Raw genomic sequence first — 26112 nt, 5'->3', positions numbered from 1 at the left:
TTATATTAGCTAAATATATCTCTAAAGTTAATATTATCTCTACTTTCCACTATCTTCAAGTTAAAGAAGGCTATGAACTACAGACTATTTTCTACACCTACCTCAGCTCCTTTGAATAGCTAGTAACCCCATTTAGCTTAAGTGGAGCACTAGCTTCCTTCCAGCAGTTCATTAACTATGTCCTCTCCTAGTGGCTAGGCATTACCTACTCAGCCTACCTAGATGATATAGTGATCTATACTTCAGGCTCTAGAGAAGACCACTGTAAGCTTATCTGTCAGATCATTAAGGCCCTGGACAATACAGGCCTCTAACTAGATTAGGATAAGAGTGATTTTGAATCCTCTTCAATCAAGTATCTAGGCTTTATTGTAGAGCCTGGTATTAGAATCTACACTAACCCTGAAAAGACCTATATAATTCAAGAATAAGAAGCCCTAACCTCTATATATAGCCTCTATAGCTTCTTAGGCTTTATAAACTTCTACTACTACTTCATTAAGAACTACTTAACTCTAGTGATACCACTGACTACACTGACTAAGAAAGACCAACTGTTTATTTAGGGCCTAGACTAGTAAGAAGCTTTTGATAGGCTCTACTAGGCCCTTATCTCTATACCTGTCCTAGCTACCTATAATCCTAATCACCCTACTATCATTGAAGTGGATTCCTCTAGATAGGCAATAGGAGCCTCATTGAGACAATAAGGCCTGGATTCCCTTTAGTGGCCTATTGTATACTTCTCATAGAAACTCACCCTAGCTGAGGTCAACTATCCTATCTATAATAAGGAAATATTAGCAATCTTTTCCTACTTGAAACATTAGTGCCCTTTCTTAACTAGTATTATATTCTAAGTACACACTGACTACTAAAACCTTATCTACTTCTAAACCTGTCAGACCCTCTTAGAATATCAATACTACTAGTCTCATGAATTATCTGAATTCAACTTTACACTGATATATAGACCTAGAACAATACAAGTCACCTCTGATGCCCTATCCTAACACAACTAAGACCTCCTATATGACCTATCTAATGATAGACTATAATCTAGAGTTCACTAGATACTATATCCCTATAGTAAGAACTTTATTATTACTATAGTAATATAGGCTAAAAACCCTGATAAAGATCTAGAAGGCTTAGAAGTCACTCCTTACCTAGTTCTTCTATCTCTATTCACTGACCTAGAACTCTATAACCTATAGGACACTACACTAAGACACAATGAGAGATACTGGTAAGCCTGCTCAGCAGTATAAGAAAAAGCATATATATTCCCTAATGACTAGGGCCTGTCTTAGTAAATCAGTGAATACTCCCTCAACTCAGAAACACACCTATTATAGTAGGAGTACCTGTGGATCCCAGCCTATAAGCTACTTTATATAGTGATAATTCAAGCTACCTATGATTCAAGTCTAATAGGCTACCCTAGCACTACTATTACATAAGACCTCATAAGCCACTCCTATACCTAGCCTGGGTTAACAGAAGATGTGTAGTGCTTTGTAAGAAACTATGACACTTGTAGATAGAGTAAGATATAGTAGGAATAGAAGTATAGCCTCTTGAAACCCCTCCTGATCCTAGAATAGACTTAGTAAGAAATTACAGTTGATTTCATTATCAACCTTCTACCCTCTAATAGGCACACTATTATTATAGGTGTCACTGACCAGCTGTCAAAGTCTAAAGTCCTCATACCCCTGAAGTCTTCTACTGCTCACAATGTAGCCAAAGCCTTCTTAGTCTATGTATTCACTTACTATAGAACCCTATATACAATCACCTCTGACTAAGGTCTATAATTCATTAGCCTCTTCTAGGCTGAAGTATACTACTAACTTGGAATCACCTATTATTTATCTATAGCCTTCCACCTAGAGACTGATAGTGTAATGATCTACAGATCATGTATGGTTCAGGCCTTGCCCTCACCCCCCCTTTCTCTCTCTAGCCCCTTTTCCTTGCATCTTCCCCTAGTCCCCCTACCAAAGTGCATCTTCCCCAATGTACATATAAACCACTTGACCACTGTTGTTAGCATAGCTCCCTTTAGTTTCTTTTAGAACTTATCAAGTTCTTCTTAAATATAGAGCTGTTATACAATTGAATCTTCTTGTATCTTGTGAAGCCTTACATTAGAACTCAATCTTATTTTTTTTTCTCTGTCCTCTGTCCTCTGTCCTCTGTCCTCTGTCCTCTGTCCTCTGTCCTCTGTCCTCTGTCTTCTGTCTTCTGTCCTCTGTCCTCTGTCCTCTGTCCTCTGTCCTCTGTCCTCTGTCCCCTGTCCCCATTCCAAACTCCACCACCATAGACCCCTCAAACCCAGCCCAACCCACACATGCTCCTGAGCCTGCTGTGCTTCCAACACCTGCAGAAATGAAGGAGGCACTACTTGAATTACACCACAGGCTGAAGCAGTCCCAAACTTCCCAGGAACAAATGCACCAGAAACTCGAGCAGTCAGAGCACACTCAGCAGTGCATGCTCCAGCAGTTCCAGGAGGAAATCAAAACCCTCTAGCAACAAATGACAGCCAGCCTGCTGCAGATCACTCAAGCCTTTGCCACTCCAACACCTCCAGCCCCCCAGTGGCACCCAGTGCCCCAGCCACCCCCCCAGCCTCTGCAAGCCTTCCAGCTGCCTTAGCCCCTACAGGCTTTTCAGCCCTAGTATTCCTGGAGGCACAACCTACCAGACACCCTAAGCCCCATCTCCCAGACATCCACCTCTTCTCAGGAAAGGGGTCAGAATACTGGGTATAGTCTCAGACAGCAGAGGCCAAGCTAGAACAAGATGGTGATGCCATTAGGAATGACAGCAACCAGTTCACCTACCTGTGGATGCAGATGTCCACTGTAGTGTAAACCAAGGTGTCACCACTGTACAGACAAGCCAAGTTGAAGAACCACACTATAGCCCAATTTCTCAAAGCACTAGACACCATATTTCTAGATCCCCATGCAGAGGAATGTACTGAGGCCAAGCTGTACCACCTGAGTCAGGGAAACAATGAACTATTTTCTATGTTTATGCCAAAGTTCAAGAACCTACTCCTTGAGGCTGGAATTGTTGGTGACTATGCTTATATCTCAAGCCTCAAACAATGCCTCAACAATGAGCTCATCAGGGCTGTCTGCACAGGTGTCAAAGCCAAAACCTACTCTACCTTTGTCTCTAAGGTCTTTAGTCTGGCCTCTGACCTGGAAGCACTGAGAGGGCACTAGACCCAGGTGAATGCACTCCCCAGATTTGGCCACTGGACACCTGCTCCAGCACCCCTGACCCAGGCCACTCCCTCACCAGACAAAATGGACTGGCAACCATCTAATGTCCCCCTCAAGCCCATAACCCTAGGGGAGAGGGAGAACCTAAAGCAGACAAACTTGTGTTTCCACTGCTACAAACCAGGGCACATACAGCAGAACTGCCCCCTTAACCAGGGGCAGCCAGTAGTGACCTGGGCCATAGAAGCCCAGCAACCTGACAATGCCCCAGTCCCTGCTGAACACCTGGAAAACTGCTAGGCCTGGATGACTGTCACTATCCAGTGCCTGAAGGGGAGATAATTACCAAGAAAGAAATGGGAGCAACAGGTACTTACATAGATGTAACTCTAAATAAACATATCTTTACTACTGCTTTCATTGACAATGGATGCCTCTATCTTGCCACTATTTCCCTATACACTGCTCTTAGGTGTAAAGCCACTACCCTACCCATTGTACCCTATCTAGTTGAACAAGTCATTAGTGACCCAAACCCCCTAATAATAACCCAGATCACTGTGATTAACCTGGGCCTTAGGGGTCACAATGAAAAACTCTATGCATACATTGTCCCTGACCAGACAGAAGACCTAATACTAGGCCAATGTTGGCTAACAGACCACAATGCCTCTGTACACCTAGCCCAGAATGAAGTCCTCTTACAACAACCCTTCAGACTCCACCTTACAACCACTCCCCTTGACCCAGATACCATAGCCATCACCCAGTGTACAATACAGGCACTCCAGGCCCAAGTTACCAAGACTAAAGGCATCCATGTCTTTTCAGCCTCCCTCCATGACATTGAGAAAGCCTTGCAAACCAAGATCTACACTGACCCCTGAATGTCTTGCCCCAGCTAGCTACTCCCAGTCATCAGTGCTTTTGACAGAAAGAAGGCTACTACTCTGCCACTGTCACAACCAGGCCTGGACACTGAGATCTGACTAAAGCCAGATGAATTGACCCCTGCATGTCCCTTGTATTCCATGAGCAGAGAGGAGCTGCTAGTCCTATGGAAAACCCTATATGAGCTCCTCAACTCTGGCTTCATTCAGGCTAGCAGTGCTGAAGGAGGAGCCCCAGTGATCTTTGTCAAGAAACCTGGTGGAGGCATTCATTTCTACATTGACTACCACACCCTGAACAACACCATAGAGAAGGATGGATACCCACTGCCACTCATCTACAACACCCTCCATGATATTGCATCAGCCAAATACATCTCTAAAGTTGATATTATCTCTGCTTTCCACTGTCTTCAAGTCAAAGAAGGCCATGAACTACAGACTGTTTTCCACACCCACCTCAGCTCCTTTGAATGGCTGGTAACCCTGTTCAGCTTAAGTGGAGCACTGGCTTCCTTCCAGCAGTTCATTAACCATGTCCTCTCCCAGTGGCTAGGCATTACCTGCTCAGCCTACCTAGACGATGTGGTGATCTATACTTCAGGCTCCAGAGAAGACCACCACAAGCTTGTCTATCAGATCATCAAGGCCCTGGATGATGCAGGCCTCCAACTAGATTGGGACAAGAGTGATTTCAAATCCTCTTCAATCAAGTATCTAGGCTTCATTGTAGAGCCTGGTATTGGAATCCACACTGACCCTGAAAAGACCTACACAATTCAAGAATGGGAAGCCCTAACCTCTATACATGGCCTCTATAGCTTCTTAGGCTTTGCAAACTTCTACCACTACTTCATCAAGAACTACTTGACTCTAGCAATGCCACTGACTACACTGACCAAGAAAGACCAACCATTTGTTTAGGGCCTAGACCAGCAAGAAGCTTTTGATAGGCTCCACCAGGCCCTCATCTCTATACCTGTCCTAGCTACCTATGATCCCAATCACCCTACTATTGTTGAAGTGGATTCCTCTAGATGGGCAATGGGAGCCTCATTGAGACAACAAGGCCTGGATTCCCTTTGGTGGCCTATTGCATACTTCTCACAGAAACTCACCCCAGCCAAGGTCAACTATCCCATCCACAACAAGGAAATGTTGGTAATCTTTTCCTGCTTGAAACATTGGCACCCTTTCTTAGCTGGCATTACATTCCAAGTACACACTGACCACTGTAACCTCATCTACTTCCAAACCTGTCAGACCCTCTCAGAATGTCAATACTGCTGGTCTCATGAATTATCTGAATTCGACTTCACACTGATACATAGACCTGGAACAACACAAGTCACCTCTGATGCCCTGTCCTGACATAACCAAGACCTCCCACACAACCTGTCCAATGATAGACTACAATCCAGAGTTCACCAGATGCTACATCCCTGTAGTAAGAACTTTGTCATCACTGTAGCAATATGGGCTAAAAACCCTGATAAAGATCTAGAAGGCTTGGAAGTCACTCCCCACCCAGTTCTTCCATCTCCATTCACTGACCCAGAACTCTACAACCTGTGGGACACTGCACTGAGACACAATGAGAGATACTGGCAAGCCTGCTCAGCAGTACAAGAAAAAGCATGTACATTCCCTAACAACTGGGGCCTGTCTTGGCAAATCAGTGAATACTCCCTTGACTCAGAAACACACCTATTATGGTGGGAGCGCCTGTGGATCCCAGCCTACAAGCCACTTCATACAATGATAATTCAAGCTACCCATGATTCAAGTCTGACAGGCCACCCTGGCACCACCATCACACAAGACCTCGTAAGCCACTCCTACACCTGGCCTGGGTTAACAGAAGATGTGTAGTGCTTTGTGAGAAACTGCAACACTTGTGGACAGAGCAAGATATAGTAGGAATAGAAGCATGGCCTCTTGAAACCCCTCCTGATCCCAGAATGGACTTGGTAAGAAATTGCAGTTGATTTCATCATCAACCTTCTACCCTCCAATAGGCACACTGTCATTATAGGTGTCACTGACCAGCTGTCAAAGTCCAAAGTCCTCATACCCCTGAAGTCTTCCACTGCTCACGATGTGGCCAAAGCCTTCTTAGTCCATGTATTCACTCACCACAGAACCCCACATGCAATCACCTCTGACTGAGGTCTGCAATTCATCAGCCTCTTCTGGGCTGAAGTATGCTGCCAACTTGGAATCACCTGTTGTTTGTCCACAGCCTTCCACCCAGAGACTGATGGAGCACAGGAACACTTGAACCAGGAAATAGAGACATACCTCTGGACATTCATGGCCTACCTACAAGATGACTGGGCTTCCCTACTGCCCCAAGCACAGATCGCCTTGAACAACTGGGTTTCAGCATCCACAGGCATTAGCCCTTTTTTCTTCTGCCATGGCTACTACATAGACCCCATTGAAGCTGATGCTCCACACCCCACTGGCTCAAGTATTTCCCCAGCCACAGCAGGACACAACTGGCTAGCAAAGCACTGTGAAGCCACTGCATTCTCCCAGGCATCTATGGCCTTAGCCCAAGAAGTACAGGAATGACATACCAATAAAGGCTGACAAGTTATAGAATCATTTCAAGTCAGTGACAGAGTCTACCTGAGACTCAAGAATGTCCATACCCTATGCCCCTCAAAGAAACTCAACTGGTTAGCACTACTGTATAAAGTCATTGGCCTTGTTGGATCCTATGCTGTCAAACTTGACACCCCCTCTGGCATCCACCCAGTATTCCATGTCAACCTGGTCCACCAGCACAGAGAAGACCCATTGCTATCCCAAGTGTCCTCCAATCCTGAGCCACCCCTGATATCACAGGAGGAAGCCACAGATGACACAGTTGCAGGGGAATACCAAGTGGACAAGATCCTTCAACACTGGAAATACAGGAAACAATACCAAGTGCTGGTAAAATAGACAGGTTATATAGAACCAACCTGGGAACCATTAGTGCACCTTGAAGACACAGCTGCCCTAGAAGAATATGAGCAGACCACTGACCATCCCTGGGCAGCCTGAAAGGAGGGGAAGGGATCAATTATAATGATCTACAGATCATGTATAGTTCAGGCCTTGCCCTCACCCCCCCTTTCTCTCTCTAGCCCCTTTTCCTTACATCTTCCCCTAGTCCCCCTACCAAAGTGCATCTTCCCCAATGTACATATAAACCACTTGACCACTGTTGTTAGCATAGCTCCCTTTAGTTTCTTTTAGAACTTATCGAGTTCTTCTTAAATACAGAGCTGTTATACAATTGAATCTTCTTGTATCTCGTGAAGCCTTACAGATAGAGCATAGGAACACTTGAACCAGGAAATAGAGACATACCTCTAGATGTTCATAGCCTACCTATAAGATGACTAGGCTTCCCTACTGCCCTAAGTATAGATCACCTTGAACAACTAGGTTTCAGTATCCATAGGCATTAGCCCTTTTTTCTTCTGCTATAGCTACTAAATAGACCCTATTGAAGCTGATACTCCACACCCCACTAGCTCAAGTATTTCCCTAGCTATAGCAGGATATAACTAGCTAGTAAAGCACTATGAAGCCACTACATTCTCCTAGGCATCTATGGCCTTAGCCTAAGAAGTACAGGAATGACACACTAATAAAGGCTAATAAGTTATAGAATCATTTCAAGTCAGTGATAGAGTCTACCTAAGACTCAAGAATGTCTATACCCTACACCCCTTAAAGAAACTCAACTAGTTAGTACTACTATATAAAGTCATTAGCCTTATTAGATCCTATGCTATCAAACTTAACACCCCCTCCAGCATCTACCTAGTATTCTATATCAACCTGGTCCACCAGTATAGAGAAGACCTATTGCTATCCCAAGTGTCCTCTAATCCTAAGCCACCCCTGATATCACAGGAGGAAGCTATAGATGACATAGTTACAGGGGAATACCAAGTGGACAAGATCCTTCAACACTAGAAATACAGGAAATAATACCAAGTGCTAGTAAAATGGACAGGTTATATAGAACTAACCTAGGAACCATTAGTGCACCTTAAAGACACAGCTGCCCTAGAAGAATATAAGCAGACCACTGACTATCCCTAGGCAGCCTGAAAGGAGGGGAAGGGATTGATTGTAATGATCTACAGATCATATATAGTTCAGGCCTTGCCCTCACCCCCCCTTTCTCTCTCTAGCCCCTTTTCCTTGCATCTTCCCCTAGTCCCCCTACCAAAGTGCATCTTTCCCAATGTACATATAAACCACTTGACCACTGTTGTTAGCATAGCTCCCTTTAGTTTCTTTTAGAACTTATTGAGTTCTTCTTAAATACAGAGCTGTTATACAATTGAATCTTCTTGTATCTCATGAAGCCTTATAGAGGCTGAGCTATACCACCTGAGTCAGGGAAATAATAAACTATTCTCTATATTTATACTAAAGTTCAAGAACCTACTCCTTGAGGCTAGGATTGTTAGTGACTATGCCTATATCTTGAGCCTCAAACAATACCTCAATGACAAGCTCATCAGGGCTATCTATACAGGTGTCAAAGCCAAAACCTACTCTGCCTTTGTCTCTGAGGTCTTTGGCCTGGCCTCTGACCTAGAAGCACTGAGAGGGCACTAGACCTAGGTGAACACACTCTCTAGATTTAGCTACTAGACACCTGCTCTAGCACCCCTGACCCAGGCTGCTCCCTTGCTAGACAAAATAGACTAGTAACTATCTATTACAGGGTAGAGATGCAGAAGATGAGGAGCTAGGCTAAATGAGGAAGGTGGTCAAAGATGGCATGAAACCTGGGAGGACATGTAAAGGACATGTGGCCAGCAAGCATTTTAGATAGTTTCTTCCTTTCTTCCTCATCTGACAATAAAGTCATCAATCAGCAAACTTAGTAGTATTTACAAGTCCTGTAACAAATTGTCAGATCTTCAAATTAAAAATTCAGTGAAAAACACTATTTTCTTTACACCTTCAGATTTGTTAAGCCTTCAGACAAGAGAATTCAGAACCATGACACTGAAATCAGAAACACTATTTAGAAAATCAGCAGATCTTTGACAGCAGAAGCAGATGCTGTAGTTTAGACCCTATAGCAGTCAATTATCTTCATCAGAATACCATGAACTAGAAACATCAGATAAAATAGACATTGACTAGAGCCAAGAGAGTCCTAACACCCTCTAGCCTCAATCCCTACAATTCCCTTCATTCAATGGGAATAAAGGGAAATATCACATTTGGAAGTGGTGTATAGTAGCTACTTTGAACCTATAATATTGTATGAAGCTGGAGGACATAATCCTAGCCCTATAGATAGCCTTGGTGGAGGAGGCTAATGAAGGAGTGGGTCAGGATCTGGAGAAACTAGAAAAGAAACCTGAAGCCATGATGAAGGATGTCTAGGAGATCCTAGACAAATGCTTTGAGGACCCCTTCCACAGAGCCTAGGCCAGTGAGAAGCTGGAGAACATATAGCAATGTAGAAGGCCTCTAGATGACTACATTGTAGAGTATAGTGACCTCTTATAGTAAGCAGGAGGAGAGGACTACTACAAGGATATTAAGATCTAAGGTCTAATGAGAGGTTTAGACAATGACCTCTATAACCAAATGATTACAATACCAACTTGTCAGAGGCTGGTAGATCAGATTGAGTCCCTATGTTGAGTCTCCTAGTGCCTGGAGGAAGCCTAGAGGTGGAAAAAGCTAAGAAGCTATATGACTATTTTCAACAAACCTACTGAAATTCAGTGGGGTGACCTAATAGATATTGACATTAATACTAGCCAGGCAGGAAATAGGCCTACCCAAGGACTAGGACTAGGCCTGCTGACAGACAATGCCTACTGAGGCAAAGTCTTGAAGTAGGTCTTGAAAGAAGAACTTCAGGCCTAGAAGGATGTAGGTGTGTGCTTACATTATGCTTGAAGAGGCTGCTTAGTGCAAGTATGCCCAATGAAACCAGCTCAGAACCTGAACAGACTGGCTATGAAGATCAACAATCTAGAAGCATGGTGGACCCCCACTGGAAGACATTTGTAAGAAGGAGGGAAAAGCCTAAGCCCTATATGAAGTCATATACAGGTGTAGAACCAGGAAGGGATAGAAGAGAGAGAGAGTTGGTTGCTTGATGATCTATGGGAAAGTGTATAGAGAAATAGGATAGACTATGAGCTCCTACTAGTAGATATCTTAGTAAATGAAAAAACAATGATAACAGGACTCATCAACCTAGGCTCTTCAGCATATAACATAGTGTTAGAATCTTTTGTAAAGTAAGCTAACCTCTAGAGAATCCTAATTGAGATGTGAATGGTGAGAGGAATTTTAGGTATATATAGCACTATTACAGAAGTGGCTCACATGTCAATTGACATAGAAGGACATCAAGAGCAGGAGGTTTTTGCCTACATTATACTAGGAAATGAATATGATGTGATACTAGGGCTTCCCTAGTTAAAACAATAAGAAGTAAACTATATACTAAAGACTAATCAGCTCTTCATTAGGTCAAGTGGAGTGGTTATAGAGTAGGTAGGAGTTAGGCAGGAGAGAGTGAGGCAGAAGAGCATGATAGGTATAGTGACCTAAGTGAGTGTAGTAGTTTACAGTGCTATAGTGAAACAGGCAAAGAAGAATGGCAGGGAGTCATTGATTTTTATTGCTAGCCTAGAAGACATCAATAAGGCTCTATAGAAGAAAAAGGAGCCAACCCCTGATCAGGTCAAAGCAGTACTACTGAAGTAATATATAGACCTCTAGGAAGCTTTTACACATGTAGGGGAGAGACTACCACCACATAAACCAGGACTAGATACAAAGCTAGAAATCAAACTAGGCAAAGAAGCACTATAGGGTCTACTATACCAGATGTTAAGAGATGAGCTCCTGGTATTGAGAAAGACACTGACTGAACTAGTGGAAAAAGGGTTCATTAGGACAAGTAGCTCACTAGCAGGGGCACTAGTTCTATTTGCTAGAAAGCCAGTGGTAGACTCTGGTTTTACATAGACTACTGAGCTCTCAATACTATTCTCAAGAGAGACTGATACCCTATTCCATTGATCTAGGAAACATTACAGGTGATAGCAGGTGTGAAATAGCTCATGAAATTAGATGTTCAAGCAGCTTTCTACTGTATCTATATTGAAGAAGGGAGTGAATAGAAGACAGTGTTTAGGACAAGGTATAGTTTATATGAATAGATAGTTATACCATTTGGATTAGTGAATGGACTATTGATTTTCTAGAGATATATCAACTATGTCCTATAGGAGTTCCTAGATAACTTCACCTCAGCCTACATCAATGACATCATCATATACTCCAAAGGTATAAGGACAGACCACTAAGTGAAAGTGAGGAAAGTCCTTTAAAAACTGAAAGAAGTAGAGTTAAGGCTAGACCTTAACAAATGTGAATTTAAAGTGAAAAGAGTTAAGTACTTAGGAATAATAGTCACTACAGGAGAAGGAGTTTCAATGGACCCAGAGAAGACAGAAGCTATTCAGGAGTGGAAACCCCCTACTACAGTGAAAGGAGTATAAGGTTTCTTAGGGTTCACAAACTACTACTAGGATTTCATTAGGGATTTTTCAATACTTACAGCTCCCTTGGTAAAGTTGATAAAGAAGGATGAGCCTTTTGTATAGAGTTTAGAAGTAGAGGAGTCATTCCAGACTCTGAAAGCTATATTCCAGGATGACAAGATGCTAGGTAATTAGGACTCAGAGGAATAAACATAGCTGGAGACAGATGCCTCAGGGGTAGGGATAGGTGTAGTCCTATCTCAGGGCCTAGAGAGCAAAAAGCAGTTGATTACCTTCTTCTCCTGAAAGATGAATATAGTAGAGTAGAATTATAGTATCTATGATAAGGAGCTCTTAGTAGTCATTGAAGCTATGTATAAGTAGAGGGGAGAAGTAAGGAGCCTCAAGGAATTCATATTGATTATTAACTATAAAAACCTCAAGTACTTCAGGACAAAGTGGATCCTCTCAGAGAGACAAGTCAGATAGATATAGTACATAGAAGAACTTCTACCCTTTATGATAATTCACTAGCCAGGACACTTGGCAGTGGTACTAGACACTCTCTCCTATAAGGATGAATTCAATAACCTAAAGGAAAGAGAATAGAGTAGGACCTAATAGCTCTAGAAAGAAGAATAGGAACTGAAACCAGAGGTATAGATCCAGGTATAAGACAGTAGAGGTCTATTTGAGATAGACTTAGATTTGAAAGAATTGTGGTAGTAAGCTCTATAGGACAATGAGGACTATGAGAAGATTGCTCAATATGTCTAAAATAGGCAATAATTCCCTATATCATTAGTACTACTAAGGTCAGCCCAAGTAGTAGAGTATGAAATACAAGGCAGAGTTATGAAACATCACTATGCTATCTAGGTACTAAACTATGAATAACTGAGAGGAATCCTACTATAGAAGTACTATAATGACCTAATTTCTAGCTATAGAGGATGAGATGTGATAGTAGTAGTACTTAGATGACAATTTTTCTAGCCAGGACTAGATAATAACATCAAGAGGTTAGTGAGAAACTATAATTGGTATAGGAGAACAAAACCATAGTGAGAGAAGCTCTATAGGCTGCTGAAACCACTGCTAATTCCTAACCAACCCTGGTAAGGAATCTCAATAGACTTCATAACACATCTACTAGGAGAGACAGAGAACTTACTAGTAGTTATATACCACCTGACAGGCAATGTAATACTAGTTCCCCTGGTAGACATTGAGATAGAAATAGTAATCAAGGCTATCATTACATATATATATATACACTATAGGACCCTAAGGTGGATTGTCAGTGACTATAGGCAGTAATAGGTGAGTGAGATGTGGAAAAGGCTATATAAAGTCCTAGGTATTGAAAGGAAACTCTTAATAGCATACTATCCCTAAATAGATAGGGGTATAGAGAGAGTGAACTAGGAAGTACTATTCTACCTATGAACATGTATTGCAATAGACTAGGAAGATTAGCTAGAATGGATTCCTTTAGCATAGCTCTTGTTAAATAACTGTCCCTAGCTACACTGCTATAGAGTTAGCCCCTTTTTCCTTACATATAGCTACAACATTGTACTAGTGTAGATAGAAGGAATAGACAAAAGTGCAGAAGGGAGTAGAATAGTGAAGGCAGAGGAAGTGGTAGTCAAACTAGGAGAGTTAAACAAGTGGGCCCAAGTGATAGCAGTAGACATGTAGCAGAACATAGAAGTCCAAGTGAACTGACACCACAGCCTAGCACTGATTTTTAAGTCTGGAGACAGTACATAGCTAAAGATGAAGAATATATAGATAGGCAGACCAAGCAAGAAGCTAGACTGGCTAAATGTGAAGTACAAGGTGGTTAGGCAAGTGTCTCCATTAACCTATGAGCTAGATGTCCTAGGAAAGATCCACAAGGTTTTTCATATTGATCTCCTCAGACCTATAGCAAAGGACCCCTGGCCAGGCCAAAACAGGGAAGTAGAGGTAGTAGTGAAACTAATCATATCAGAAGAAGGGCATGAACTATAGGAGGTAGATGAGATTCTATATACAGTGGGGACAGGGAGTGTAAAGAAAGTTTAGGTGAAATAGATAGGTTTTGGGAAACCAACTGTAGAACTAATCAATGTGATCTTAGAGACCAATCTACAAGCAATAGATCAATAGGAAGCAAAATAGGGGCTAATTATGGAAAATGATGGACCCAAAGAGACCTACTTGACTAAATCAGGAAACCTGTGAGTGAAATGGGTAAGGTTACCAGATACTACTTGAGAAGGTCACACATCTTGACCTGGAGAAAGAGAAATATATTACAGGGTAGAGATACAGAAGATGAGGAGCTAGGCTAAATGAGGAAGGTGGTCAAAGATGGCATGAAACCTGGGAGGACATGTAAAGGACATGTGGCCAGCAAGCATTTTAGATAGTTTCTTCCTTTCTTCCTCATCTGACAATAAAGTCATCAATCAGCAAACTTAGTAGTATTTACAAGTCCCATAACACTATCCAATATCCCCCTTAAGCCTATAACCCTAGGGGAGAGGGAGAACCTAAAGTAGATAAACTCATGTTTCCACTACTACAAACCAGGGCATATACAGTGGAACTGCCCCCTTAACTAGGGGCAGCTAGTAGTGACCCAGGCTATAGAAGCCTAGTAACCTGACAATGCCCTAGTCCCTGCTAAACACCTGGAAAACTGCTAGGCCTGGATGACTATCACTATCTAGTGCCTGAAGGGGAGATAATTGCTAAGAAAGAAATAGGAGTAATAGGTACTTATATAGATATAACTCTAAATAAACATATCTTTACTACTACTTTTATTGATAATAGATGCCTCTATCTTACTACTATTTCCCTATACACTGCTCTTAGGTGTAAAGCCACTACCTTACCCATTATACCCTATCTAGTCAAATAAGTCATTAGTGACCTAAACCCCTTAATAATAACCTAGATCACTATGATTAACTTAGGCCTTAGGGGTCATAATGAAAAACTCTATATATACATTATCCCTGACTAGATAGAAGACCTAATACTAGGCTAATGTTAGCTAATAGACCACAATACCTCTATATACCTAGCCTAGAATGAAGTCCTCTTATAACAACCCTTTAGACTCTACCTTATAACTACTCCCCTTAACCTAGATACTATAGCTATCACCTAGTATATAATATAGGCACTCTAGGCCTAAGTTACTAAGACTAAAGGCATCTATGTCTCTTCAGCCTCCTTCTATAACATTGAGAAAGCCTTATAAACTAAGATCTATACTAACCCCTGAATGTCTTGCCCTAGCTGGCTACTCCTAGTCATCAGTGCTTTTAACAGAAAGAAGGCTGCTACTCTGCCACTGTCATGACCAGGCCTAGACACTGAGATCTAACTAAAGCCAGATGAATTGACCCCTATATATCCCTTGTATTCCATGAGTAGAGAGGAGCTGCTAGTCCTATAGAAAACCCTGTACAAGCTCCTTGACTCTAGCTTCATTCAGGCTAGCAGTGCTGAAGGAGGAGCCCTAATGATCTTTATCAAGAAACCTAGTGGAGGCATTCATTTCTACATTGACTACTATACCCTAAATAACACTATAGAGAAGGATAGATACCCACTGCCACTCATCTATATTACCCTCTATAATATTACATTAGCTAAATATATCTCTAAAGTTGATATTATCTCTACTTTCCACTATCTTTGAGTCAAAGAAGGCTATGAACTATAGACTGTTTTCCACACCTACCTTAGCTCCTTTGAATAGCTAGTAACCCTGTTTAGCTTAAGTGGAGCACTGGCTTCCTTCTAGTGGTTCATTAACCATGTGTAAGGGCTGCGCCTGTATGTGTTAGGGCTATGCCCTTGGTCTGTGTGAGACCCTGCCACACAGAGCTCACCTATAAAGAGCCCCTCTCCTGCCAGTATAGTCTAGCTAGTTATTCCCTTTCCTCCTTAATGCATATTCTTTGAACCTCCAAACTGGCTACAATGAAGATCTTGTATCCAACCTGTGACATCAACATGCATTCAAAATAAAAAAAAAAAACAATGACTTCTCCTTTTACACTCTTTTGTTTTTATCTTCAATTTTTACACCTACCTTTACATCCCTTCCTGATGTTTTTCAATGCCCTCTATCTCAACAACAACAGCCAAAAGAAGTGGCTAATGATAATGGATGAATGATGAGGATTGCACAAATATAACAATCAATTGAATCAGATAAAGGAGGGGTTGCCATTGCTACACTCTTAGGAATGATTGAATCCCTTTTAGAGCTGCTGCAAAGTGCTAATTCAAAGGGACAACAAGACACCATGTGTTACTCTACTGATGTAGGGAGTACAATGGTTGGGGGTGTCCTGTGTGAGAGGAGAAGGAGGACCCAATAGTGAATTACATGGCAAACCTGAAGTGAAGGAGACTTGGGAATTGACTTGAGTGGTCTTGAAGATGCTCCTCATTGAAGACATGGGAGGACATACATTCAACACACCAAGAAGTGAAATGAAGGAGGAAGAGGAGAGGCTGATGTAAGGGCTGTGCCTGTATGTGTTAGGGCAATGCCCTTGGTCCATGTGAGACCCCGCCACACAGAGCTCACCTATAAAGAGCCCCTCTCCTGCCAGTATAGTCTAGCTAGTTATTCCCTTTCCTCCTTAATGCATGTTCTTTGAACCTCTGAACCAGCTACAATGAAGATCTTGTATCCAACCTGTGACACCATGTCCTTTCCTAGTGGCTAGGCATTACCTACTCAGCCTACCTAGATAATGTAGTGATCTATACTTCAGGCTCTAGAGAAGACCACTGTAAGCTTGTCTATCAGATCATCAAGGCCCTGGATAATGCAGGCCTCCAACTAGATTAGGACAAGAGTGATTCCAAATCCTCTTCAATCAAGTATCTAGGCTTCATTATAGAACCTGGTATTAGAATCTACACTAACCCTGAAAAGACCTATATAATTCAAGAATAGGAAGCCCTAACCTCTATACATAGCCTCTATAGCTTCTTAGGCTTTGTAAACTTCTACCACTATTTCATCAAGAACTACTTGACTCTAGTGATACCACTGACTACACTAACTAAGAAAGACTAACTATTTATTTAGGGCCTAGACTAGTAAGAAGCTTTTGATAAGCTCTACTAGGCCCTCATCTCTATACCTATCCTAGCTACCTATGATCCTGATCACCCTACTATCATTGAAGTAGATTCCTCTAGATAGGTAATAGGAGCCTCATTGAGATAATAAGGCCTGGATTCCCTTTAGTAGCCTATTATATACTTCTTATGAAAACTCACCCTAGCTATAGTCAACTATCCTATCTATAATAAGGAAATATTAGTAATCTTTTCCTACTTGAAATATTAGTACCCTTTCTTAGCTGGCATTACATTCCAAGTATATACTGACCACTATAACCTCATCTACTTCTAAACCCACTAGACCCTCTTAGAATATCAATACCACTAGTCTTATGAATTATCTGAATTTGACTTCATACTGATATATAGACCTGGAATGACATAAGTCACCTCTAATACCCTGTCCTGATATGACTAAGACCTCCTATATGACCTGTCTAATGATAGACTACAATCTAGAGTTCACTAGATGCTATATCCCTATAGTAAGAACTTTATTATCACTATAGTAATATAGGCTAAAAACCCTGACAAAGATCTAGAAGGCTTAGAAGTCACACCCTACCTAGGTCTTCCATCTCTATTCACTGACCTAGAACTCTATAACCTATAGGATACTGCACTGAGATACAATGAGAGATACTGGTAAGCCTACTCAGCAGTATAAGAAAAAGCATATACATTCCCTAATGACTAGGGCCTGTCTTAGCAAATCAGTGAATACTCCCTCAACTCAGAAATACACCTATTATAGTAGGAGTACCTATAGATCCCAGCCTATAAGCTACTTTGTATAGTGATAATTCAAGCTACCTATGATTTGAGTCTGATAGGCTACCCTAGCACTACTATCATATAAGACCTTATAAGCCACTCCTATACCTGGCCTAGGTTAACAGAAGATGTGTAATGCTTTGTGAGAAACTATGACACTTGTGGACAGAGTAAGATATAGTGGGAATAGAAGTATAGCCTCTTGAAACCCCTCCTAATCCTAGAATAGACTTAGTAAGAAATTACAGTTGATTTCATTATCAACCTTCTACCCTCTAATAGGTATACTATCATTATAGGTATCACTGACTAGCTATCAAAGTCTAAAGTCCTCATACCCCTGAAGTCTTCCACTGCTCATGATATAGCTAAAGCCTTCTTAGTCTATGTATTTACTCACTATAGAACCCTATACATAATCACCTCTGACTAAGGTCTATAATTCATCAGCCTCTTCTAGGCTAAAGTATACTACTAACTTGGAATCACCTGTTGTTTATCTACAGCCTTCTACCTAGAGACTGATAGAGCATAGGAATACTCAAACTAGGAAATAGAGACATACCTCTGGACATTCATAGCCTACCTATAAGATGACTAGGCTTCCCTACTGCCCTAAGTATAGATCACCTTGAACAACTGGGTTTCAGCATCTATAGGTATTAGCCCTTTTTTCTTCTGCTATAGCTACTACATAGACCCTATTGAAACTGATGCTTCACACCCTACTAGCTCAAGTATTTCCCTAGCTACAGCAGGATATAACTGGCTAGCAAAGCACTGTGAAGCCATGGTATTCTCCTAGGCATCTATGGCCTTAGCCTAAGAAGTATAGGAATAATACACTAATAAAGGCTGACAAGTTATAGAATCATTTCAAGTCAGTGATAGAGTCTACCTGAGACTCAAGAATATCTATACCCTATACCCCTTAAAGAAACTCAACTAGTTAGCACTACTATATAAAGTCATTGGCCTTATTAGATCCTATACTATCAAACTTGACACCCCCTCTAGCATCTACCTAGTATTCTATATCAACCTAGTCCACTAGTATAGAGAAGACCTATTGCTATCCCAAGTATCCTCTAATCCTGAGCCACCCCTGATATCATAGGAGGAAGCTATAGATGATATAGTTATAGAGGAATACCAAGTGGATAAGATCCTTCAACACTAGAAATACAGGAAACAATACCAAGTGCTAGTAAAATGGACAGGTTATATAGAACTAACCTGGGAACCATTAGTGCACCTTGAAGACATAGCTGCCCTAGAAGAATATGAGTAGACCACTGACCATCCCTAGGCAACCTGAAAGGAGGGGAAGGGATTGATTATAATGATCTATAGATCATATATAGTTCAGGCCTTGCCCTCACCTAGGAAACTATACAATACACTAAAAGCTCCCTTTTCTCCCTAGTGTCTACCTAGTGTCCTCCTAGCATCTCCCTAGTGTCTACCTAGTGTCCTCCTAGTGTCTTCCTAGTGTCTCCCTCTAGTCCCCCTACCAAAGTGCATCTCTCCCAACATACATATAAACCACTTGACCACTGTTGTTAGCATAGCTCCCTTTAGTTTCTCTTAGAACTTATTGAGTTCTTCTTAAATACAGAGCTGTTATACAATTGAATCTTCTTGTATCTTGTGAAGCCTTACAGTCATCACCTATTTCAGTAAATGTCATTATAGTCACTATAGCCTCCCTGATTCCATTATCTCAGACAGAGGCCCCTAATTCACAAGTGGTTTCTAGAGACACCTATACAAACTACTAGGGCTGGAATAAAAGCTGACAACAGCCTACTATCCACAGTCAAATAGGGGTATAGAAAGGGTGAACTAGGAGATCCAGGCTTATTTACAGGTATTTATCAACTTTACACAGTTAGACTAGGATAAGCTACTCCTATTAGCTATACTAGCTATCAATAACTAACTATTAGTACTACAAGTGAATATCAGCCCCTTCTTTACAAGTCATAGATACTATATAGACCTAATCCAAGTGACTATTCTAGAAGTAGAGTATAGTATAGAAGGTTTAAACTATAGATGTATAGAAGTATTAGTAGAGTATATAGTAGACATAAACAATATGATAGCTAGTGCCCTAGCAGTAGCTTAACAATACCTGGAAGACTGACCTCAATGTCCTATAGAGCTATACTAAATCAGAGATCAAGTCTAGCTCACTATGAGGAACCTCTAGATGATAAAAATATCCTACAAGCTAGACTAGCTACACTGAAAGTTCATAGTCATAGGGATACCAACACCTTTGACAGTAGAACTAGATATCCCTAAAGGAATACATAATGTATTCTATATAGACTATATAGAAAAAGCTATAAAAGACCTACTTCCTAGTCAGCAACAAGCTCCAGAGGAACCCCTAGGTATAGTAAATGAAGATAGAGAGGAAGAATAGGCAGTAGAAGACATAGTGTAGGCCTAAGGCAAAGGAAGTAATAGAAAAGCCTTAGTAAAATGGCTGGGTTAGGATGATCTAATATAGGTACCCCTAGACAACATTAAAGACACCTAAGCATTAGACCACTAGGAAGCAAGATAGGGCCTGATCTCAGAGAACAATGGACCTCCTATGATAAGAGGATGTCATCCTAAGAAAGGAGGGGGGTGATATTATAGGCTAGGCACCTATGAGAAGGGTGAGCAAGGGTATAGGAAAGGATTATGTAAAAAGGAGATATGTCCTTAGCAAATCATCATAGTACTTAAAAGGAGGAATACTTTAGCTTTTAGATCTTTTCTTCTTTCCCTTCCTTCTTTAGTTTCTTTAAGAATAAATCACTTTAAGGTATAGGCACTTGAGACATCATTGTCTAGCACTGGCAACAATGACAAAGCAAGGGTATAGGAAAGAATCATATGAAAGGGAGACATATCCTTTGCAAATTCACACAACACTTAAAGGGAGGAATACTCTAGCTTTTAGTTCTTTTCTTCTTTTCCTTCTCTCCTATGTTTCTTTGACAATAAAACACTTTTAAGGTATATTTCTTGAGACATCAACATCTAGCACTGGCAACAGCCACACAGGGCCACAGTGGTGGACAAGGTAACACAAGGCTACAGTAGTATGCACAGTAACACAGGGCCATCAGCAGTGTAGCACAAGGCTATGGCAGTAGTCAGGGCAGGAGGCTCCAGTGTACCATGACACTTATATCCAACCTGTGACACTCAGTGTTAAGCACTGGCAACAACCTTCCTCATTTACCCTACCCCCTCATCTTCTGTAACTCTAACTGGTAATAGATCTTTGAGAAATAACACATCCCATACAAATTTTTCAGGGTTTCTTTAATCAGAGCCAGCAGGTATCAGTCCTTTGAAGTAACAGTGTTCAAAGTGCAGTAGTCAACACAGAATCAAAACACTCTGTCCACTTTCTTCCCAAAAAGGACTGGGGAGGCAATGTAGGAAGAGCTAGAGTGCAGGACGGGAACGAGACAGTGCAGCAGGACGGAGCTGGCGGGTGTCTGGGCGTGGGCATCGGGCTACCAGGTGGTTCTTTGAACCACAGCGGTAGCACTCCCCCTTTTCTCGACGGGTAGTGCGGTGCTGGTTCGACGGGTTCATGGGGACAGTAACAGGTGTCTGTGAAGAATTGAACCAGAGTCGGCGGCTTTCCAGCTTATGTAAGAATGCTGTAAATTCATGGTAGTTGTAGCTTGGGGGCTCATTATGCAGGAGCATGGTGCGGAGCTCCTCTGAAATGGCATGTTCGAGGAGAATCGGTAGGAGAGATTCAGGCATCTCTCCCTCGACAGCCAATCGTTGGAACTCAGCGAGGAAGGTAGTGAAGTCCTTATTAGTTTGGCGGAGGCGGAATAGTTTAGTGCGAACATGCGTGCAATGGCGGGGGCCTTCATATGCATCCTCAAGAATTTTCAGGATGTCTTCATAGTCGGAGAGTTGGCATTCTCCTTCCTTGATGTGTGGTAGCATGTATTCATATGGCTTTCTGCCCAAGCAACTGTTGACATAGGACATACGGCATTGAGGGGTCGGGAAACGGTCATGGTTGATTTCCATCTTCTCCCGAATCTGGGAGCAGAATCGGCGAAGGTCTCGTTGGTCGCCTTGAAACCTATCGGGGTCAGGTAATCGTTGAGAAAGGCAGGTCGAGTGGGCAGGTTCAGTTGTAGTCAGAGTATCCTCCCCAATCGTTGAACCTGGGGAAGTCAGTGTGGGTTCAGAAGAAACAGTAGCAGAAGGGACAGGCGGGATAATAGGAATAGTGGATAGGAAAATATTGAGGGCCTTCTGCTCATTGTAGCGGGCTTCGAAGATCTGGTCCTGGGCTTCCTTCAACTGTCCCTTCAGGAAGTCCAGGTTGGCTCGGGCTGTAGTGAGGTTCGCAGACTCAGCTGCCAGTGCATTTTTCACAGCAAGGGCTTTGACATTTGCATTCTTGGCATATGAGAAAACATCTTGGAAGTATTTGAACCAAGCTTCTGGATTTGAGGTAATGTGGTCATGGAATGAGTTGAAGCTATCAGCCAGGAATGGGGGAAGTGGGCAGTTGGATATTCTCCTCAGTCTCTATAGGACGAAGCAATGTAATGTCATAGGCAGGCGTCACAGGCAGGCAGGATAAGTAGATAGGGATGAGATCATAGGATAATAAAATATATTCAGAAGGCTAATCCAGCAGATAAAGGTGGAGACAGGCAAGAAATGTGTCACAGTGCACTGGTGCTTCCTCCCTGTCTAGTGCTATGGCCTTGTGTTACCTTACTCACTGCTAGCCTTGTCTACCATGTTCATCACTGTAGCCTTGCTCACCGCCATAACCTTATTCACCACTGTAGCTCCTACTTGCCATTGCTTTTGTCGATGTTGAGAGAACCTCCACAATCATTCTGCATAACCTTCAGGTAAGTTGATAAGGGCCTGGCTTATCCAAGAAAAAAGGAGATGGATATAAATGCAAGAATAAGGGATAACATCAATGATAAGTGAATGCACCAACCATGCGAATGCACCAAAAATCTTCCAATCTCTCCTCTTCACATTTAATTGACTATTTGCCCACCAAAAAAACATGGCATAACAAAGAAATGAGGCTAATATTGTTCTCCTTCTTCAGGCCCTTCATCACTGACAGAATGGAATTCAATGTCAATGCAATACCATCCCCAACTCATGTAGACTATCTGATCTAGAAGAGCAGGTCATTGTCAAGTTCATTCTTGACTTGGATTCACAAGGGTTTCCCCCACAACTACATGGTGTTGAAGAAATGGCCAACTGACTGCTCACTGACTGCAACATGTCACATGGTAGCAAGTGCTGGGCTTCTAACTTTGTCAAGCGACAGCCAGACCTCAATGTGTGTTTTAATTGCAGATATGACTACAAGAGGGCCAAATCTGAAGATCCAGCTATTACTCACAGTTGGTTCACACTTGTGGAGAACACAATTACAAAATACAGTATCAGCCTGGTATTTTCAGCTTGTGATGACTGTGTTTAAGCTAGTCTAAAAGGCTGCTGGCTTTCAGCACAGGGAATAGACGCCGGGAGAGTACGTCAGTTTTGTCCTTTCGTATGCATAGCTGCTACCACATCGTGTTTTCTTTTTAGCTGATGGCTAGGAGTAAGGTCTCTTTAGCGCCTTCTAATGGGGTCCTCCTCGATATCTCCCTGTGATTCTGGAAAAATCACCCTCCCATCCTTTTTTCTCCCCTCTTCCATATCTCCTACTCTTTCCCGCCCCTGTCATCTCCTCTGGAGTTGTCGTTCATCCGCCTCTCGAGTTGGCTGTATCATCTTAGGCTGCCTGTGTTGCGAATTCTCTCCTGTGACTCGTGGTGTAGCGAGCTACCCAATTCTCTAGCGTGGCTGGACAGGTAGGATATGGCTTGTCACCTCCGTGTTTTAAGGAGCCTTCCCACAAACCTTCAGCTCTATAGTCTCAGCAGTGCCTTACATGCCCACTGGTGGCCTCATTTTTTTTTAGCTGGTTGGAAGTTTTGCAGTCAAGTGCAAAGTTGTGTCCCCATTGCTCATGGTATTTGCAAAAGACTGTATCACCAGCTCTGGCCATGAGAACTTAGTCCAGCTCTGTCCTAGTGAGGGCCTTGCATTGGAAGATACAGAAGGGGGTTTGGCGGAGACACTAGTTCTGATTGGAGAGTATCATGTTTGATTTTCCCAGCTCTACATCCGTTACTTCCACCCACTTTCCTAGGGCTGTGTGATCTAGTTCCTGGGTATCTCTATACTTGATCATAGCCCATCCTGTGCCCATATTGCCATTTGCATCTCTCGATTTGTTGGAGTACACAATGAATGTTCCTGGGAGAATATTGTCTACCTCCACCTCGCGTCTCTTTGTTTTCTCCACTGCGTAGCTTCCTTCATTTCCTCGTCCTCAAGGAGGCGCTCGAAAGGAGGGATGCTTACTGCGTAGTGTATGCACTCTCTTGGTGTCGAACAGTACATGGGGAGAGCTGTGCAGAGGCACTTCCTAAGCGTAATTTTCCGCTTGTCTGTTGCTTCTTTTGTCTTATCTAGGGCAGGCTAGGTGTTCGCTGCAAAGAGTGCTCTGATTAGGGGATAGGTGTGGATCACAGTGAGCATGCTTTTAGTATCTGCCCCTTTGTAGCAGCCAGCTATGTATCTTGTGCTGTTGGCCACTCAGTCGATGCTCGCTATGAATTCTCTATTGTTGAAGAGAAGTTTAGAGTCTAGGTGGATGCATAGTTACTTGAATGATGTCTTTGCTGGGGTCGTTTTGTAGATGTCTAAGCCTTCTACGATCCCAGATGGGCTTCCTGCAACCCTCCTTCTGTCTTTAATGTGTAGAAACCATTGACATTTTCTGATTTATTTCCAGACTGTTGTGTATGGTCCAATTTTCCAGTTCCCTCATGATAACTTCGATTGCTCTGCCATTGCCTGCAAAATATTGGCCGCTAACTACCACATTCCCACTACCCGCCTATCCCAATGGTGGATGAATCCATTTGTAGAGTGGTTCCATAAAGAGCATGTAGAGTACTGGCGATATTGATGAGTCCTCTGGGAGAGGGTCTCCTACATGAGTTGTGGTGGTGTCTCTGGGATGGCTTTTTGGGGACTATCTTTTCAGGCACTGACTTTATAGTTGGGATTTTCCACTACACACTGCCCAGGAGCCTCATTAGAGGGGGCTTTGAGGGCTGGCTGCCTGATATTGGTTTAGCTCTTAGCACCTTGCATGTAAAGTACTCTAGTCTAAGAAGCTAACAACTCAGTGATATAATTGCTGTAGTTTTGTTTTGATGATGGCTGTTGAGAGAAAGAGCTCCCCAAACTTGGTAGCCCATTCTACATATTCTAAGCCTACTCCCTCATTGTGTCCCCCAACACTCTTTATCACTCATCCTTCTGATCATGTCTTCTTAGTAAAAGTAACTTACACATACCTGTAAGGTTTCTTTTATTATCTCAGCTGTAAGAGCCTGAGGTTCAGCTTGGAGTTACTATTTGTGTAACAATAGGGGGACAATGATGGGGGGATATAAATAAGGTTAGGACATACTGCTCTGATTAACTTGGCTCATGCCTAGTCCTGACACTGCTAACCTGGGTCTAGCTACTGTACCACTATGCATCTATGGACCTGGACAGTCTGTGATCCATGACAATAGATGAAGTCATCATGGCACTCATTGCAGTCTCTATGGCTGGGCAATTGTATCTCATCTAATTCTTGAAATTGGCTCTGAATGCATCATTCTTCCAGCGACTCACTGCGGCCAGAGACGTCGTCCTCTTGGGAACTAATAAATCCGCACTCTTGCAGCCCGCTTTGGCCAGCTAGCCTACTGTCTCATTTCTTAGGACTTCAAAATGCCTTAGGACCCAGTAGACCCTACTGCTTAGCTTGTCTAGTGCTAGGCTTTCCAGTCTGTCTTCCCACCCTGTGAGAGTGCAATGGATCTCATTGACTTTGAGCTGAGAAGTGCCTAATTTCCATATTAGCTTGCTAATTCACTTTTGCTACCCCAGGTTGTCCACACACAGATTCATACCCATTACTTGTGGTAGGGCAACTTCAGCTGTGATCTTGACTGCTCCAAGAGCCATGATTGCTTCTACATATGCTATTCCCCTGTGCCTTTCACATGCACTGTAGCCTTATGCCAGGCCCATACCTCCACTGTATACAGCTCAGTGATTGCTAGTGTCTCCACTGCTATTGTGTGAGCCATCTGAGTATACCCAGATTGTGTCCTGAGATTCCCTTTCAAGATGGTTAAAATAGGCCTTGGCTGCCTCTTGCTCAGTTTCTCTATGAGTAGGTCAGTCAGGCAGAGTTTATCAGTATCTCTGATTAGGGAAGGGAGCATTGCCTTTGCCTTGTCTATAGTGCCATCTATTGTCATTATATGCAGGGGATGGTCTGTGTTGGATGCATATGCTTATATCACACCTGCTTGCATCATTTCTTGACAGATTATTTTGAAGCTTAGAAAAGCCATGAATTTG

At 42.4% G+C, this 26112-nt stretch overlaps 2 protein-coding genes across 2 annotated transcripts; one reads left to right on the top strand and one right to left on the bottom strand.

Moving 5' to 3' along the window:
- Positions 1-4273: 4273 nt before the first annotated feature.
- HOO65_100100 (retrovirus polyprotein) lies at positions 4274-5056 on the top strand (the record flags this gene model as incomplete). Its single annotated transcript, XM_071001717.1, has 1 exon — positions 4274-5056. The coding sequence occupies one exon, from the start codon at positions 4274-4276 to the stop codon at positions 5054-5056; it is 783 nt and encodes a 260-aa protein (XP_070855877.1).
- Positions 5057-21057: 16001 nt separating this feature from the next.
- HOO65_100099 (uncharacterized protein) lies at positions 21058-22425 on the bottom strand (the record flags this gene model as incomplete). The annotated part of the gene is made up of 2 exons (XM_071004681.1): positions 21058-22088; positions 22377-22425. 2 exons carry the CDS (start codon positions 22423-22425, stop codon positions 21058-21060), a joined length of 1080 nt encoding a protein of 359 aa, XP_070855876.1.
- Between the last annotated feature and the right edge of the window lie 3687 nt (positions 22426-26112).

Source organism: Ceratocystis lukuohia (genome assembly GCF_044167205.1).
Source record: "Ceratocystis lukuohia strain C4212 chromosome Unknown Supercontig10_pilon, whole genome shotgun sequence".
Lineage (NCBI taxonomy): Eukaryota > Fungi > Ascomycota > Sordariomycetes > Microascales > Ceratocystidaceae > Ceratocystis > Ceratocystis lukuohia.
The sequence above is the reverse complement of the archived record's forward strand: the minus strand, read 5'-3'. Positions and strand labels throughout refer to the sequence as shown.